Here is an 18,996-nt window from a genome sequence, read left to right on the forward strand (position 1 = left end):
TTCCTCATTCTTGTTTTGACAGCCGATGGGGGTGGGGGGACACGTGCCCCCCTGTAGTTACGCCACTGTATGTGAAATAATTTGCCTGTTAATTTGCCTGAAAGTACAATAAAACCATTTTCTTATTTATTTTTGAAAACTACGTATTACATTTTATTATTTTTTTTACCACATGATGTATGGGGAATGTCCTTACATTATGAAGTCACATAATTATATTTTTTTTAAATGGAATTCTCATAAACGTTTCAATCTTTGATGGATTTCCTCAAACCTTTCACGAATTTGCTGGAATACCCGTTAGCTAAGCATGACAAGAATTAAAACTCAGTAGAGTGGTTTCTAGGTATACAACTCTCAATATTTAATTCCTATAGATCATTGTTGCATAATCATACACTCTGATAAGAAAGTTCTAATTGCGGGGATATCTACGACATTAATTATTTTATAATCACAACATGTTTTTTTGTTATGACAATACATGTACTTGTTTTAAAAATAACCTTATCATTAAGGTCAACCAATCTTGGACGATATTAAGCGAAGAATTGTAATGATAATCTTGAAATTCAGAGATGAAAAACTATGCATGAGAAATATGGAGCAAAATGCTTAAAACGAAAGAACATGATATACAGGTAGCCCCCTCCATATTTCTCATGCATATTGTTTCATCTCTGAATTTTAGATTTGATCTGTCCCCTTTCCTGGTCAGTAGGCTTACACATTGTTATATACGTTTTCAATGCTTTGCATTTTCATTAGCTAGATACTCGCCATGTTCATAATATCGGAAGGTGCTTGGAATGTCCCGTTTTTGTGGTCTAAAAACAATAAACACTCATTGCGAAATCAGAGAAATCAGGTGAATATTTACTCAATCCAGAATCATTAAAGCAAGTGTGTTAAAATGTTTACAGTGCGTATCTAAGAAAAAAAAATTCTTGGAAAAGCTATCAATTTATTTTTGGAAATATCGAGAAGACTTTTTTATATTGATACAATTCCATTATATCGACATGATCGAAGGACACAAAAACACAGACTCTTTTTATCCACAACGTCAACATCGCAACGAAGAACGATTTGAAGTCCCATCGCAATCTATACAAATTACAAATGATTGATCAGAACGTATATTACTACAACAAGCTTCTCACACTCTTCAGATTACTATCATGAGGAATATATTACCGTTCTACATATTAATCATACCTTTTTACGTAATGTAAACCAAACAAGAAAACAATTTATTTCATTTATATATTTTGAGAAACTTAAAAAGAATCGAATTGGTAAAGAGCTATAAAAAACATACTATTACAGTAATATAAAATCAAACTGATATGAAAACGGCATAGTTATAAACCCAACCACGAATGTACAAGAACAACCGAATATCACAAAAACTAAGAATTAGTGCTAAGCACACTGGCGGATATTGTTTTTGATCAGCTGCTCCAAAATTATATTGTTCTCGCAATCCTATCACCAGTGAAAAATATTTGGTAAGGATAATAACTTAGGTCATTAAGTAATTCAGGACAAAACATGAAAATCTTTCATAGATTCACCTTGCCTCTTGACCTGCTTCTTGACCGGCCGTTTTGACAAATGTCCGCGTAGTTGGTCACCGTCTTCGAGAATCATAAACATAAGTGTATACTTGTTTAGCATGATGAGATACCACTCATGAGTTTAGCATTTCGCATATGCCACGCTTGTATATTTGTGATTATATCTCTTTTATGAAATTATTCTAGATAAACAATTGGTCAATTCGTAATCATGTGAAAAAGTATAATTTCAATAGGAAAACACATCGCTGCACATATCTCCGTATAGTTTTCTTGTAGCTCCGTATATTTTTTTAAAATTTACTTTCATGTGCAGAACTGCGCATGCTCATGTTCGCTATTTCTTCTCAACTTTGAACTGCGCATGCTCCCCGACTTGACCATATCCAGATCAATCATCCGCTAACAATAAATAAAGTAAATTACAAGCTATCGCTCAAATTACTTATCGACTTATCGATCTAAAAAAGTGTGGAATTTGGTCTACATTACAATGCAAAAAATATAATCCCGACGGTCATTCATACAAGGATCCTTATATTTTAAATAAACATACCTTTCAAGGTCTCGGATGCTAATTTTAGAGCATATATTTCAATTAGCATGCACGTATTTATTTACATTTTTAGTGCAACTGCAGCAACGGCCAACGCAGCGGAGCGGACCTCTCATTACGTGCAGTCGGGTATAAGCCACGCGCAGCCTATCCAGGAACTATTTAGCATTTGCTCGACAGGTCTAGAGTAGGACTAGGTCCGGCAACTTTAGATTTGGTCTAGATTGGTTAAAAATCAGCAAGGAATGGGTCCACAAGATAACGAGGGATATCAAACAAATATATCAGGCGTTTCTTTCGAAAGCATAGTGGGAATCATTAATCCTCAGATGGACTTGCGATGTAACTATTTTTCCGTCGGAGCTTAGCCCCTCGCAGGGGCGGATCCAGCTTTCGCCAATAGGGGGGGCCGAAAAATATTTTCATCAACATTTTTCTCTATTGGCTGCTATAATCTGATTTTTTTGTTGGTTTTTCAGGGGGTAGTCCTAACAAAAACTGAAGTTTTAAGTATATGTTAGTTTTTATTGTTATAAACAAGATAAGGTATCTCATGTGGTCTTAATATATAATGCGAGCGCGAGCTAAAATTCTTTGAGATTTTATGTCCTTAGAACTGCAGATTCTGTGCGTTTTTTATAATCATAAACAAAGATAAGTATCCAACTAAACAATGCGAGCGCGAAGCGCGAGCCGAAATTTTATTATAGTAACGTGAAAAAGGACTCAATTAGGACTGTTTTTAGTGATTAATGAAGAGGATACAAGTTTCACCAATTAAATAATGAGAGTGCGAAGTGCGAGCTCAAAATTTTTGATATTCCGACCTGAAACTAGACAGTCTAAGCGCGTTTTTATTTAAATAAAGAACAAGCTGTGTGTCTCAAACAATTTTATGCGAGCGCGAAGCACGAGCTTAATTTTCTGATATACTGACATGATAAAGGAGCATTTTCACAGATTTTGGAAAGAATTTCCAAAGAGGATATCTCACAAATCAAACAATGCGAGCGCGCAGGGCGGGCTGAAAATTTTCATATAACAATTTGTGCAAATCAAACAAAATAATGAAAGCTTGATGTGCGAGCTAAAATATTGTGTGCAAATTGATTTCAGAACTGGATATATTAAGTGTCATTATTTTAATCCTCTTGAGTGGGATTCATTACACAGGCAATGCGAGCGCGAAGCGCGAGCGAAAATTTTTATATAAAGTCTATTTTCCAATTCTTCCCCTTACTTTTTCTTGTTTTCTTTCGGGGTCGGGCCGGCCGTTACGAGGCTATAAATTACACATCATGGGTATAATAACTCTTTCTTACTTTTCTTTCTGTTTTTCGTAGTTTCTATCAAGTTAAAGAGTACACTTTTTTTCTGCAGGTTGTCAAAAAATAGGGGGGCCGGGGCCGACTCGGCCCCCTCCTGGATCCGCGCCTGCCTCGGGAAAAATAGTAATTGCCACTCCAAACCTCTGATAGATTATTCCCACCATACTTTCTAAAAGCCTGATATATTTGTATATTATTAAATGAACTCTCTTATAATATGGTACAGGGTGCAACGAACTTTTTTAATAACACACAGTGCTGCAAACTTTCGCCACAATCTTCAATTTTAACATACCTCTCTAACTAAACATTTACATTCGCACCACGAAATACAAAAGGTCACGGAGTGAGTGATGTGCCAAAGCTACGATTCTATCTCGTTATTCGTTGGTAATCATTAGTTAAGGGTGATCATTAGAAGTTTGAATATCAACTACATATTATTAATCGTCAGTTAATGGTGATAATTTCAAGCTTGTTTATCTCACACTTCGAAGGAAAGAGATTGGCATTGGGATGCTTCTGAACCTACAGCACACGATGCACACCATCACCTCCCTTAATGATCGAATCCTCCTGGCATAGATGATAGGATTGATGCAACTGTTGAAAAAGAGCAGTACCAGTAACCAATGCTCCACAGCAGATGAGTTAGGAATGTACAGACATATGGAGTAAGGAATGAAGCATACCATAAAAGCAATTAGAATCACTAAGAGATTCTTGGCAACGGTGATCATCTTCCGGTTTACTTGAGGCTCTCTCAGCTTCCTTGATGATCCACCACATTCCTCGATCGATAGACCTTCTCTTCCAGAAGATGTGGTTTCTGATGGGTTAGCTACATTGATCGTGTGGTCTGTATCACTTATAACTTCAATATCAGTCTGGGCCGTCGTAATGTCCCCCCTGTTGGATGACATTTTCTTCTCTTGATGTGCTACAAACCTCCATATCTTTATGTAGACAGTCAGAATAATGACAAAATGTCCAATGATCCAAACTCCTATGAGAAACTCGCTTGTGTATTCGGAGAATGGTCCAATCAGGAATAGGACGCCGCAGAAGACGATTGTTAGAATCCAGGAAAGGATGATCATGATTAAGACATTCCGTGAGCTCAACAGATTCGTAGACTTCGTGTGGTTCTTAGTGATGAGGTACCAACTGGTGAAACCAATGAGTGCATGAGTGTTTAGGCTCAACATGGAGGTAAAGGTGATGATAAACGCAATGGCTAACAACCAACCCGAGTAGTGCAGTACTTTCAGACTCAGTATAGACGCAGCATAGAAGATCAAAAAGACACAGGTCAATAGATCAACCATTGCCAGATTCATGACGAACCAATTGGTGGTCGTTCTCAACTTGCGAGAGAGAATGATCGCGAGGATGACGAGGGTGTTTCCAGTGATTCCAGTGATGCTGATCACCATGAAAACAACAGAAAAGAGTATTCTATCTGCGTAGTCCGGGTTACTACTACCATCACCAACAGGACCGCCAGTTGACTGAGTAGAAGTTGGCATAATGAGGGCCATGGAGTCTGCCATCTCTGATATCTGAAATGACAAAACGGGTCAGTTGGGCAAGAAGTTTTTGGTTAAGATTTGTTAAATATAATTTTGATACTTATGCATGATATGAAATCACAATTCTGCGTCCAGTATTTCTACGAACGATTTCATCGTGATTCTAAAAATAGGTTGTCTATTAAGAATACGTCTGCAGTAGATATTAGTTAATCAGAACATTCCAATTACAGTTTGCTAGTAACTCACTGGTTTACCTCGTCATAATTATATTTCTTTATTACACTTACCACTGATAATGAAACCCGAATAAAATTCCAAACAATGCTATCTAGCTACTTCAGCCAGAGCATGCGGGAATGTCTCGATATGCTCTTCCGTGAAACCCTGACAACTCAAGTTGAAATAGGTGGAATCTTGGACAAAAGATATCTAATATAGGCATATAGCTGCCTACATCCGTAAACCTTGAACAGAAGAAATAGATCATGTCTTGCATGTTAAATCATATTACCTTTTTTCAATTGGTGTTATCCATTAAAATAATATCAATTCCGAAATTGAGATCATGTCTTCTGGCAAACATCCGGGTCAATCATTTAAAGTTAAAAATGTTTAGACCATTGATGATTGGAAACCATTAAAAAGTTAATCCATTTAGTCTTCGATCTGTATTAAAAAACGAACTTGATATTCATTTCACAGGAAACAAACGAGGCAGATTTGAATCGTGTAATATAATGGGGATATCATGGATATGAGATTGGTAGGGGTGAGCGGAAATTGCTGGCTTTGTATGCCAAGCTTCAACTTTTTATTTCATCAGGAAGTCTTTGAACTTCAACCATGTTTGAAAACCTGAATTATTTCTCTTTACTTAAATCTGTGCTAAATGTTGGTTCTTTTCATATCATATCATCGCTGCACCACATTAGTATGATACACAGTGATTTGATGTATAATTCAGGGGCCGCGGAAGCGGGGGGGGGGGGGGGGCTAGGATGCTTCAACCGTGTACAAAAACGTAAAAATGACCATAGGATTGTGATTTTTTTTGCATGGTCAGCCCCCCCCCCCCACTTTGAAAACCGTTCCGCAGCCCCTGTAATTTTATTTTCATACATTTCCCGTTGGGTTTGGCAGCTTCATCCGAATCTTAACTAAAATCTGAAATATCCCAAGTTGAGGAAGAGTGGTGCTATACGTACATGTATGGATATTTACAAAATACCATAACTATAGTTCCAAGAAAAAAATTAAAACCTAAAGAAAGGGATTTTTTAAGAAATGATAAAAGGTAACGTTTAGTTCCTCTTTATTGTCTGAATTCAGTGTCAGTACCTTTTTAGATGATACAAACATTTGAACCTATTCGATTTCCCTTTATTTCGGAAATACACAATCCTCTAATGTTAGTCCTATATCCGGGGTCGGGAAGGATAATAGCCGATGCAGCAATCGTCCTTCTTCCTCTATCTCTATCTCTCTGCATCCTTCCCTTTATTTCTTTCTCTCCTCCATGCTCTTGGTCTATGTGTCTCTCTTTACCACTCTATCCTGTTTTTTTTTTAATATTAAACACACCCCCAAACACACCCACACACACACACATTCTATTTCTATAGGCCTACTGTTCTCATCTCTCTATCCCTTTTTTTTCTATATTCCTCATTCCCCATTCCACACAATTTTCTCTGCACCCTCATATATTTCACCACTACGACTTTGTCACGCCCCCCCCCCTTTTTTTTTTTTTTGCTTGTCAAATTTATGCCAGCACGTTCCTCTGTGAAAAATCGTTACTAGGGACCTGGCTCCCCTGTACTTTATTCTCTTCCTCTTTCTCTTTTCGAGATAATGATTTTGTAAGTATCCGCGTTGCCTTTTAGTTATTCCCTACATTTTCCCGGTTCTAAAATTATCTCAATTATAAACGAATCAAGAGGCTTTAGCTCACAAAAAAAAAATGTTCCAAAGCTAAATTCACAGCCAGTCTCGCTACTACTTATTCTTTGACATTCTATAATACTCAAATTTCCAAAACCTTACTCAATTTCGATACCAATATTTCAACCAATAAACATGCTTAATAGAGCGAATATAAAAATGTATATGATGATATTGGATATCAAATATGGAAGAAAAAAAATCATAAGAAAGGGTGTTTGTGATGACTACAAAATCAAAATACTTCTTTTGCGTGCCATTTCATTTGACTAAATATTTATGAAGGTACTTACTATCAATCAAACAGATTTGAAATTTGTATGGATTTAAACATTATTAATTAATTAATTTATTTATTTATTCATTAATTCATTCGAGTATTTATTTATTTATCCATTAAAACATCTATCAGCATGATAAAAGATTAATTAGCTCGTAGGGGGTTTTATTTATATATTTATTCATTCATTATTATTCATATTCAACAATCATCACAATCATGACATGAGTATACATGTCAAAAAAATAATTTCCAATGAAAAAATACATAAACTGCATAACATTTGCAGTTTTAAGACGTACCAACAAAATGGAAAAAGTGGAGGCTTACTGAAAAGCAAGCTTGTAAGATGTAAACCCCTATCGAAAATTAATACAAAGGTCTAATATGATATAAATTGAGCAAAACTCTATAGATTGATATACATGTAGATATAAACTCTGTAACACGAATGTATATACACTATATACGAAATTATATATTGACTTTAAAATAGTCAACACCACCGTGGAAAGGTATGAAGTTTACAACATATTTGACTAAATCAGTAAAAATTCAGAAAAATGATTTTATTAGAAATGTAAATCCATTCAGATTAGCTGCCTCTTGTATTACTCTGTCCAGAGAATTCCATATTTTGGGTCCTGTGGCAAATGCAGTTTTGCTAAAAAAAATATTGTTCTGCTTTAGGTAAATGACAGTCATTTGACTTTCTAGTATTATATGAATGCAAATGATCATTTCTTATAAATTCATTTTGTAGGACATTCGATACACTATTTCTACCTAGCTGATACATAAATTGAAATAGTTGTAAGCAGTACAGGTCACTGATTTTAAGGGTACGTTTTTGACGAAACAATTCATCTGTATGAGCTTTAAAGGGCATTTTGCATATAATTTTAAGTATTTTTTCTGGAGGAGAAACACTTTGTTGAGTTTCGTTTGAGGCATTTCCCCATGTCAGAATCCCATAAGGAAGATATGGTAGAATCATCGCACAATACAACATGGATTGGATAGTGCCTGTGCTGGAAGAAAGTGTTTAAGATTGTTGATGACTCAAATATTTCTCGCCACAGTTTTGCAAAATATATTGCCACGTAAGTGTCTTATCAATAGTTAGACCTAAAAATATTGTTGTTAGCACTCCTTTCATTACAGTATTATCTGAAAGTTTTTTATGTAGCAGATGTTTCAATGAATGACTAAAAAAGCATGTAGTTTTTTTTTGCAGATTCAATGACAGTTTGTAGGCTTTAATCCAGTATGTTACTCTTTTAAATTCTGCATTCATAGTGCTCACAAGGGAATGTGGATCATGGTGTGTGTAAAAAAATATTGGAATCATCAGCAAAAAGGATAAATGATACAACATGAGACAGATTTTTCATGTCATTTACATAAAGTACAAATAGCAGAGGGCCAAGAATAATACTTTGTGGAATTCCACAGGCAACTGGCCTTTTTGGAGATTCTGATTCATTTACGGTAACAAAGTAAATTATATCAGCAAGATAACTCCTAAAGCATTGTAAAGCTGCCCCCCTCCTGATATCATAATTTGATAGCTTACATAAAAGTATTTCATGATCTATTGTATCAAACGCTTTCGATAAGTCAAGTAACAACCGTACATAATGGTCATGCAAGATAAAAAGGGATATTGAAAATAGTAAAAATAGCAAAAATGAGAACTATAAAAAAAAAATTATTGAGTTGTGAAATGCGAAGAATATGAAAATACAAGAACATGAATAATACGAAATTGATAATGAATAAAATTGTACGTTATAATTGCCGAGAATATGGAAGAAATAATATCAAGCCAAGCATGTAATAGAAGTGTAGTATGAAATTCCAGATAACAGTTAAACCTACGTTTAATAATCAGGATACCGCCTTCCGAATTTAATTCCTACTCTGAATTCGGAGCCATGATATTGCACCTCTAAACGGAATAATTGGCTCCAGAATCATACACAGTTCACAACATAACCACTTCACTGAACTATACTGTTAGCGATACATGTACGTTAATATAATTTTTTATAACAACTTTGACAATTCACATAAGTGATATTGGGTATACAAAAAAAAAAAAAAAATTGAAATGGGAAAAGAGGACATATTTTCAAGAGAATTCCGGGAGATAGATTAAGGGGAAAGAAACTGCAGATAGTGGAAGTACTGACCGTGATATATACGCACATAACGACAGTTAAATACTCGTGAAGGAAGGGAAACGTCCACAATCTTTTTTTCTCTCTATCTCTTGATGACACCGCCCACCACAATCTTACAGAAGCAATCAAAGTCTACCTCTGTCAAATTGACAGTTGTACAAGATTTACGCTGATTCAAATCTGAGGGTGGGGTGTTTTCACAAAGCATTGTTTTAAAATGATGTTGCCATCAGCAATAATACATAATTTTCAGGAAAGATTCATCCAGAGTCTCTTAATTTTCGAAACCACTCGACGGGCATCGGCATGCTTCTACACCTACAGCCGATGATACAGACCATCACTTCCCTGAATCCACGGATCTTTCCCGCATAAATAATGGGATTGATGCAACTGTTGAAGAACATGAGTGCTACACCCCACGGTTGTACGCTAGAGAAATGTGGATCGAGCCATAAGGTGAAAGGATAGGGAATGAAGCAGATGATGAAAATAACGAGAACGATTAAAAGGCTTTTGGTGACAGCCATTGTCTTTGTCTTCCTGTGAAGAGCACGTTCTGCTCTTTGTCGGTCAGTGGAAACCTTTCTTCTGGATCGATGCTCATGTTCCGTTCTTGGGCAATGCTCAAGATCTGAAGCTTCTACAGCGGTGTTGTCACTTGAAGAATCAACCACAGACTGACCGCCATTCCTGTTATCACTCATCGTAGACACACTAAAATTATTTTGCTTACTTCCGTTGGGCCGTAGTTTTAGGTTCTTCTCCTGCTTTGCGACAAAGCACCAAAGCTTCAGATAGCTGACTATGATGACTACAAGATGGGCTAATATATAAGTACCTTCAACAACAATAGCTCTATAATAGCCCGCTTTGTTGGCAGCATGTATTATGCTTGCAACGATTATGGTAAAGAGCCATGTGAAAGAAATCATGATGGTTATGTTCCGAGTGGTGTAGAGATTCTTTGATCTGGCATGGCTCGTTGTGATCAGGTACCAGCTGGTGAACGCAATAAATGCGTGAGTCGTAAGACTGACCGCGATACCCGTCAAAATGGCATACAACCAAAATCGAATTTCTCTGCTCTCAGGAAGCAGGAGGTTTGCAACGTCACATGGGATGCAGACCGATATCAAGAGATCTGCACATGCAAGGTTTAGGACGAAGAAGTTTAGAGTAGACCTGAGCTTGCGAGAGAGAATGATGGCAAGAATTACGATGGAGTTACCAATGATTCCCGCGATGGCGATGCTTAAAGTGACGATAAGATAAACCACGAGGTGGACAAAGTTTAGATTGCTATAGAAACTTAGACCTTCTTCAGTGTTGTTTTTCGCCATGTCTGGGCTGGATGATGAAGTGGGAAAAACGCTTTCATTGACCATCTTTATATCAAGCTTCAATTTTGTTTGAAATTAACCTGTCGAAATAAAAATTAAATGTGTTAGATTCCATATTTGGAAATAACTTTTGTACTTACAGTGAAAACTATACTCCGGAAACGTGTAGGGGAGGAAGCGAGCTGGAGAGAAAGAGAGGAGTGTTGGTTGAAAACAGCCCCAAAAATGGCGTAATATTAAAGACTATGTCTCAAAAATGTTATTAAATAAAGCGTCAATAAGAAAACTCAGGACGGTGTTAATATGGTTGAGTGTGACTTACACCTCAGTCATATTTCCCCTACGGCGGTCGTATGGTGAGTCGAAAACAGACGTTAGCACCCTCTCACCTGACCGAATGCACGAAACGCACGCGAATTCATCGAATTGAAATAAAATTTCCGTCAAATCATGCGATCAGTTATTGTCAAATTTTATCAACGAATGGTGAGCAAGGGGTAAATATGACATGCGAAGGATATCGATTTTTCGGTCCCCTCACACCTAAAAAATCGTTGGTCCTCTGTTTGAATTAGCATATCTTATTTAGTCTGCGGTAATCGTTCATTTATCGTTCGTGTGTTATTTTCGCGCATAGTCACTCATCGCGCTTTTGCCATAGTGGACCGATCTCGAAAGAGCCCTTAACGAAGGAACACAATGACACAAATGTACAAGAAAGCCCGATCTATTCCCTCGTCTTCGTTTCTAATTGCACGCCATATCAAACCATTGCTCACTGTTCGTTCGTCTATTGGGTTATATCAACCCTTCGCTCGCCTTCGGCTGCAATTTACTCAAAGAGGTGAACCGTAAAATCGATATCCTTCTCTTGTCATATTTATCCTTCGCTTACCGTTAGTTGATAACATTTGACAATAATTACTGATCACATGATTTGACGGAAATTTTATTTGAGTTCGTTGAATTCGAGTGCATTTCGTGTATTTTTCCAATTCGTCACCCTTCGGCCGCCTACATTCGGTCAGGTGTGAGGGGGCTTATAGAAACTTTTTTTTGTACCAGCTACAAATATGTGGTTTGAATAAAAATGAATAAAACGGCTGTTCTTGGACTAGCCGTACGGTCGCCGTAGGGGAAAAGTGACCAAGTTACTGTGTAAGTACTCTCTTAACGCGAAGGTGCATAATTGCAGGTAGTTAGAACAAGGAATGTCAAAAAGATTTGGTAAGAACGAGTTAATGAATTCACACATGTAGTTACAAGAACCAAGGAACCAAACTCGAACATTTTCTAGCAATTCTGAAAAATATGTCGCGAGTCATAAAAAAATTATTTCCGAGCCATCTTTCTACACACAACACGACAGGGCAGTAAAAATTTCCTCACGATGTCCATTCTTAGTGGTTAGCAATTCCAAAACACAAACACACACACAAAGATACAAATAATGGATTTTTATATAACGGAGTAACAAGTATGTCTGGCCAGATGCAATGCGCGTCCCATCCACTACGTCATGGTATTGTATCAACATAGGATATAATCAAAGATACCTTTAAAAGGTATGAAGCACCACGCAACAGATAGGTTCAGAAAATAATCATATTAAATATATATTATATATATATATATATATGCAGCAATGGAGATACACACCTGAAAGTTGACCCTGAGTCAACCGACTTGAAGTCAATTTACTCAGAGTCATGTTCAGGACTTCGAATTTTTTCGAGCTCAGAGAGTGTACTGCGGGTGGCAACGGAGTGCTATATCACGATTGCAGTTTCTTTCAGTTGATTTTTCTAATATGTTGTCTGTTTTCTTGATAACTGTTCAACTGGTTTGAGTTATTACTTGGTTATTCATCTCTATTTGCGTTTCCTGTATTAATTATAATGCCTTAATAACAAAATAATGAGTCTAGATTTGTCATTGTAATGTTCCACGCAGAGCGATTAATGTGGGGTTGTGGTCGCTTATTAGAACAGCCACTATACGTACGTGCATAGACATACTGCGTACTCTGCGGAGCGAGAGCCGATTTTGAGTAATTGTGTAGTCTTATTCCAGGAATAAATAAATAAGTAAAATAATAATTATAACAATGCTCTAAAATTGTTTTGTTTTGTTTTTGTTGTTCAAACTGTGGTGTGATATTATGGTTCGACGCTTATTTTCCAAGATTCGTCAATTTTGACATCCAATAAAGTGTACTGACAGTGGCGTAGGCCTACTTCTGGTAGGGTTTGTGTCTTTGTGGGGCGCGCTGCTGTTCCCCCATCCCCCCCGCCCATCCCCCATATTTTCTTCAAAAGGTTTGGGTGTGTATGTGTGTGTGTGTGTGTGTGTGTGTGCGCGCGCATATATTGAAAAAAAAAATGTATGAAAATGTCGATTAATTTGATTTGATTTGATTTGTCAAGTTGAAAATGTAGATATAGGCCGGATGAGGCCATTCTTGGTAGATCTATTGACATTGAATTGTACTTTTTTCAACATAATTAAAATACTAGATCTAGATCTATATGGTAACTATGTCAGATTTCGATACATATCACCCCGCAACGCTAAAAAAATCCACAAAGAGAGTCATAACAACTTGAGGTAAGATCTATACCACCATTATTGACCTGAAGTCAGCAAACTAAAACATATCATCACTTTGAGTCGATTTTAATGAGGGATATATTACTTTATATACTTCATATATTTTAGGTCAGTTTCACGCTAAAGTAAGATACCAACTGCTCCACCCCCCCCCCACAAAAAAAAAAAAAAAAAAAAAAAAACTATTATATTAAGATATGGACAGGATATGGGAATAACGTAATGTCATCTATTCCTGAAAATCCACAAAGAGAGTCATAACAACTTCAGGTAAGATGAATACCACCATTATTGACTTCAAGTCAGCTAAGTAAAATATATCATCACTTTGAGTCGATTATATTAAGGGATATAATGTAATGTTATCTATTCCTGAAAATCCACAAATAGAGTCATAACAACTTCAGGTAAGATGAATACCACCATTATTGCCCTCAAGTCAGCAAACTAAAACATATCATCACTTTGAGTCGATTTTAATGAGGGATATCTTACTTTAGATACTTTATATATTTTAGGTCAGTTTCACGCTAAAGTAAGATACCAACTGCTCCACCCCCCCCCCAAAAAAAAAAAAAAAAATTATATTAAGATATGGACAGGATATGGGAAGAATATAATGTTATCTATTCCTGAAAATCCACAAAGAGAGTCATAACAACTTCAGGTAAGATGTATACCACCATTATTGACCTCAAGTCAGCAAACTAAAACATATATTCTCTTTGAGTTGATTATATTAAGGGATATAAGGTAATGTTATCTAGTCCTGAAAATCCACAAAGAGAGTCATAACAACACACAGTCCCATTCGCACGCGTGGGCATTGCTGCGTTAAGTCTCCATGCTGCAGAACTACTGGCGAGGAATGTGCGTCTTTAAATATCAACTCCCCCCCCCCCCCAATAAAAAATAAATAAATAAATAAATGAATAAATGGGAAAAAATAGTATGAGTAGGTATGATACGTGGATGTCGGACATGCCGGGATAAATTAAATGTCTCTAGACAATGTACACACATGAAAACCATAAAGTGACCCAAAACTTCAAGTAAAGTTAATACTACCCACAAAACCCTCAAGTCATCTAATAAAAAAAACATGTCATCACTTTTAGTCAGTTACATGAAGGAATATAATCACACGACTGAGGTTGTTTTATTAACAGTTCTATGCAAAATCATGATATCGATTCCCCCCCCCCCCCCCCGCTGGAAAAAAAAAGTCATCGACAGGGTATGGGATGAGGTAATGTTATCTCAACATGAAAATCCATGAAGTGAGGCATAACAACATCAAGTTAAGTGAATACTACAGACAGTGACCTCCAGTCACCGTACAAAAACATTCCATCACTTTTAGTCCATTATATCAAGAAATATAATCATAATACTGAGTATTATGCTATATTAATATATCAACTGCACCCCCCCCAAAAAAAAAAATTGAGACATGGACAGGATCTATGATATGTTATGTATACATCGAAATTAAGTCGATCTACCTTTGTTTTCATTTTTATTGTTAATTCAAATATCAACTGCCCCCCCCCCCAACTGCAGCCCTGGAAACCCTACTAATCTAGGCCTCAGTACACTTAATTGGATGTAATCCAAATTAAATTGAATGAACAAATATTTTGGTGATTAATCTTGGAACCATATTATTCAACTACAAAAAAAGTCCAAATTTTACTCTTTTTTTTTTTAGTTATTTATTCGTTCCTGGAATAAGACTACACTATTTCACAAAATCAGCTCTCGCTCGCAGAACACACAGCAGGTCTATGAATGTACGTAGTGGCTGTTCTAATAAGCGATCACACCCCCAACTGTGTTTCCCATCGTGAAAACACTCCATTGCCGCCCGTAGTACACTCTCCGAGCTCAAAAAAAATCTAAGTCCTGAACATGACTCTGAGTAAATTGACTTCAAGTCGGTTGACTCAGGGTCAACTTTCAGGTGTGTATCTCCATTGCTGCATATATATATATATATATATATATATATATATATATATTGACTACTGAATTTTGTCACTCCCATACGCTTTGCAGAGGGGCCAACCAGTTCCAATGATCAATTATCAACAAGACACATTTGATATAAGGTGCAACATTCACTTTGTACAACAGAACATATGAATCATATTACCCAACTTACCACAAATCTGATATCGAATCTGTTGTCTTCGCGCTCACCAATGACAAGAAAACGGCTTTATGCTTTGTCCGAATGCCATCAGGGTAATAACCAACTATACAGTGAAGACCCTCATTTTTGTCGATATAATCAGCTGAGAATTGGCATGGATCCCGGATATGGAGCAAACAACTTATTTTATCAAATTAAGGAAATTACCTAGAATCATTGCCAATTTTATGGAGGTGGGTATATTTCTTCTTGAATACGACACCTCCTAAGTACTTTATGATGGTATTTCTTTTTTCATTGACTACGTTGATCCTACAACAGGAATAGAGTCAGTGGAAAATTATTAAGGGGGAAGTGGAGTGATCAGGAATGCAGGACGATGCCGAAATTGAAATATCTTATAATGAATATGAAGGGCCCGGTGCCGAAATTGAAATAATAAGGATACGAGAGCCTTTATGGCGAGGGTGGATCAAGGAACGGCAAGTGCGGGCAATTGTGGGCAGTGTTAAACACCCTTTTTTTGCGAAGCACTACTCCTATATTGTAATAGTTTTTCATATAGATGCAAGCTTGCTTAAATGATATATAACTGCACAGGGTATTGACGTATGTTTGGACCAAATGTGGGGAAACTAAATGCACTTTTAAAATATACTAACTACGACCATCTTTCCTTTGAGAAATTCATCTGCGCGCCTCGGAATTACGCCGAACACGAAACGCTCTCACGGGAGGTTCGCTGCAATAACACGCTGTTCAGCGTAGGTATTTTTTTTTAGCACAACAAGTGATTAAAAATGAGTTCCTTACACGTTTGTCTGAACCTGAGTTGAGACTCTGGTCATACTAATAGGGCATTTTAGCAATCACTTCGAACACACTTTCTATAACGCAGAGAATCTTTAGTCAAAGCCCTTACAGCATGTACAGAAAGCGTCTGAGAAGTGGATGCTAAAATACGCTATCTTACGCAACTGGAAGACTGATTGCAATAGATTGAACACGCCCTCAACGAAACCTGATAGATCGTATAATGAACTAATATCGAATGAAGTCTTAAAGTCCATGGAGCGACAGTGCCACATCCTGTTATTTGATACAGTAAAAACATAATCATATTGTATCCCACACATTGTTTTCTCTAGTATTAATAAACATGTAAAAAATTTCCCCTGAGTGAAAGCAGTTGCTTTTCTTCTTTAAATGTGACGGGCAAGTGGGCCAGACCAATTGAATGCACTTACTGCGACCATTGTCGCTTTCTTTGTCAAATGCGTAACAGTTGTTCCCTTGATATCGAATAAAACACCAAATAAACAAGTTTATTTTCTTGGGATGCTGAGACAAAGTAAGTTCTAGTATACAGTCATTAAACAATCTAAATGCGAGGGAGCTGATCTGGTCCCTATAGTCGCACTCCTCTTCGAGTAGGTCTGGGCGGTCGTTTTGGGGTGGTGTTTTCATATTTGGGGTGCATTTTGCATGTTCGAGGTGCATAGTGGCTCCTTCTGGAGTGAAGCTGTTCGCTCCAGAGGGAGCAATGGTGCGCTCTCGGGGAATATGGGTGCCGCTTCTGGAATGACTAGTTCCTCGTCTCGCTCTGGGAGGGGTATGATTGGGGGCCGGAGTGGCTCTTTTGCATTTGGAGTAAGATTCAGGTGCGCAAGTTAGATCATGGATATATCCATACGTTACAGAATGCAGATTGAAATTGGAGGGTAGGCTGGGGTTTAGGGGAGGGAAGCAGGCCGCGCTTCCTGTGCTTCGATAGGATGTGGGGGTGTATGTTACTTTAATACTCACTCAGTTTCATTTGATTCCATTGCGTCGCTATGAATTCATTTTCGTTATATTTGTATTTTTTCTTCAGACAAAGTATTTACCTAGTTCTAGATGATTTGAATGTTATATTCTGTAATTTTGGTACAATTTTTTGGTATCAGGATCATTATTTTGACTTTAAGAACTGTGTTTTTGTTGATATTGTAACATTTCTTGTAACATTTTCAAATGTACTTTTACTTGTATGATTTTGACCTTAATGATTTTAATAAATACTATTACAGAATAGTGAAGCAAGCTGGTAAAATCCTGAAGATAGAATTTGACCAGGACAGGATCTGCGAAGAAATAACTCTGAATAAGGCAATCGAAGTATATAGAGATAAATCACATCCAATAAATATTAATTATGTTATGTTAAGTAGTGGAAAACGATGGCGGTCTGTTAAGGCAAATACCACCCGTTATCTTAACTCGTTTGTACCCACTTCTCTCTCTCTTAAACTGAATGGCTATAGTAGATCTTTCCGTCTCCCACTTTCTTTCTTTTTCTTTCTTTCTTTCTTTCTTTCTTTTTCTTTCTTTCTTTCTTTCTTTTTTTTTCTTCACTTCTGTCTTTCTTCTCTCTCTTCCTTTCCCTCTTCATTTCTCTCTCTCCTTTTCTCCCTCCCTCTTCCGATTTGATGATGATCCATGTTAGCAAGTATACTCAACTATATAAGTAGTACCCAACTAAAATATCAATTATAATCTAACCAAGTTTTTCACTCTGTTATTACGATTAAATCAATCCAATAATTGTCTTTTCTTAGTATTTCCCAAATTGGTGGAAATTTCAATGAACTCATACAATGCCTTTCATGCCATTTGAATATTCTATTGTGAATTATTATTGTGTTTATTATTGTGTTTAATGTAGATTACATTGTTCATATTAAATTTATATAATTTGTTGTCTTATCATTTCACACGGCATGTAAACAAGAAGAATTTCCAACTATGGACAATAAATAAATACTTATATACAAAACAAAAAATAAACATAGTAAACACACATTCAAACATTCAAACAGGAGAGGGAGGGGACATATGAACGTGACATTTTACATGTTTTGACCACAAAAAAAAAACATGTGATAAGTTTAAAAATTATTACCACGTGAAGGTGCGAGTCCAATCAAAGGTAATCATTTTGACTACGATCTTCGAGCATGTCGAGTGAGTAGTGGTGTGTTATATAATCGAGTAATTAAACTGCATCGCTCATGCGCACAGATTGAATGCAATATCCTTCTCTTTTAGCTTATACATACATGCACTTAGAAAATGGAGGGAGGGCATCTACCTTTTCCCATATACGATGTTTCCATCTCGTTTTCCATATTGTGAAAACATTCGTGTTGCATCAAATCTGCAGTAAGTTATAGGACCGTAGAATCGGCACCCCCACTCTTTTTTTTTTTACATCAAATTGTTATTTTACGTATGTTCAATCCCTCTCCTTCGAAATCGTTCCGCATCACCCTTGTATAAGAATAACATTAATCTTCAAATAAATCAATAGGAAGTAATGACATCGATTGTAGCCTACTTATGATAGGTAAAATATTTTTGGCGAAAGTCTTGCTTCTTTTTTAGAAGTTGGTACGGAATGATTATTAAAAATGTATCATACTGTCAGCTTCATATTACGT

At 36.6% G+C, this 18,996-nt stretch overlaps 2 protein-coding genes across 3 annotated transcripts; both read right to left on the minus strand.

Moving 5' to 3' along the window:
- Nucleotides 1-342: 342 nt before the first annotated feature.
- On the minus strand, nt 343-9,279 carry LOC135155697 (octopamine receptor beta-2R-like). 2 transcript variants are annotated; one of them, XM_064105685.1, is made up of 3 exons: nt 5,287-5,464; nt 3,575-5,026; nt 343-2,507 (listed from the first exon to the last, which is right to left on the minus strand). In XM_064105685.1, the coding sequence occupies exon 2, from the start codon at nt 5,015-5,017 to the stop codon at nt 3,944-3,946; it is 1,074 nt and encodes a 357-aa protein (XP_063961755.1). In that variant the 5' UTR covers nt 5,018-5,026; nt 5,287-5,464; the 3' UTR covers nt 343-2,507; nt 3,575-3,943. The 2 variants fall into 2 exon arrangements, with proteins under 2 accessions (XP_063961755.1, XP_063961756.1); XM_064105686.1 differs by lacking the exon at nt 5,287-5,464 and adding an exon at nt 9,105-9,279 and having other exon boundaries at nt 345-2,507.
- Nucleotides 7,295-15,758, minus strand: LOC129270407 (alpha-1B adrenergic receptor-like). The gene is made up of 2 exons (XM_064105684.1): nt 15,527-15,758; nt 7,295-10,832 (listed from the first exon to the last, which is right to left on the minus strand). The coding sequence occupies exon 2, from the start codon at nt 10,795-10,797 to the stop codon at nt 9,670-9,672; it is 1,128 nt and encodes a 375-aa protein (XP_063961754.1). The 5' UTR covers nt 10,798-10,832; nt 15,527-15,758; the 3' UTR covers nt 7,295-9,669.
- Nucleotides 15,759-18,996: the final 3,238 nt, after the last annotated feature.

The sequence above is a fragment of the Lytechinus pictus genome, chromosome 10 (assembly GCF_037042905.1).
Source record: "Lytechinus pictus isolate F3 Inbred chromosome 10, Lp3.0, whole genome shotgun sequence".
NCBI lineage: Eukaryota > Metazoa > Echinodermata > Echinoidea > Temnopleuroida > Toxopneustidae > Lytechinus > Lytechinus pictus.

Bases quoted from the DNA above. Each gene is read 5' to 3' on its own strand.
- LOC135155697 (XM_064105685.1), bottom strand. From the start codon at position 5,017: ATGGCAGACTCCATGGCCCTCATTATGCCAACTTCTACTCAGTCAACT.
- LOC129270407 (XM_064105684.1), bottom strand. From the start codon at position 10,797: ATGGTCAATGAAAGCGTTTTTCCCACTTCATCATCCAGCCCAGACATG.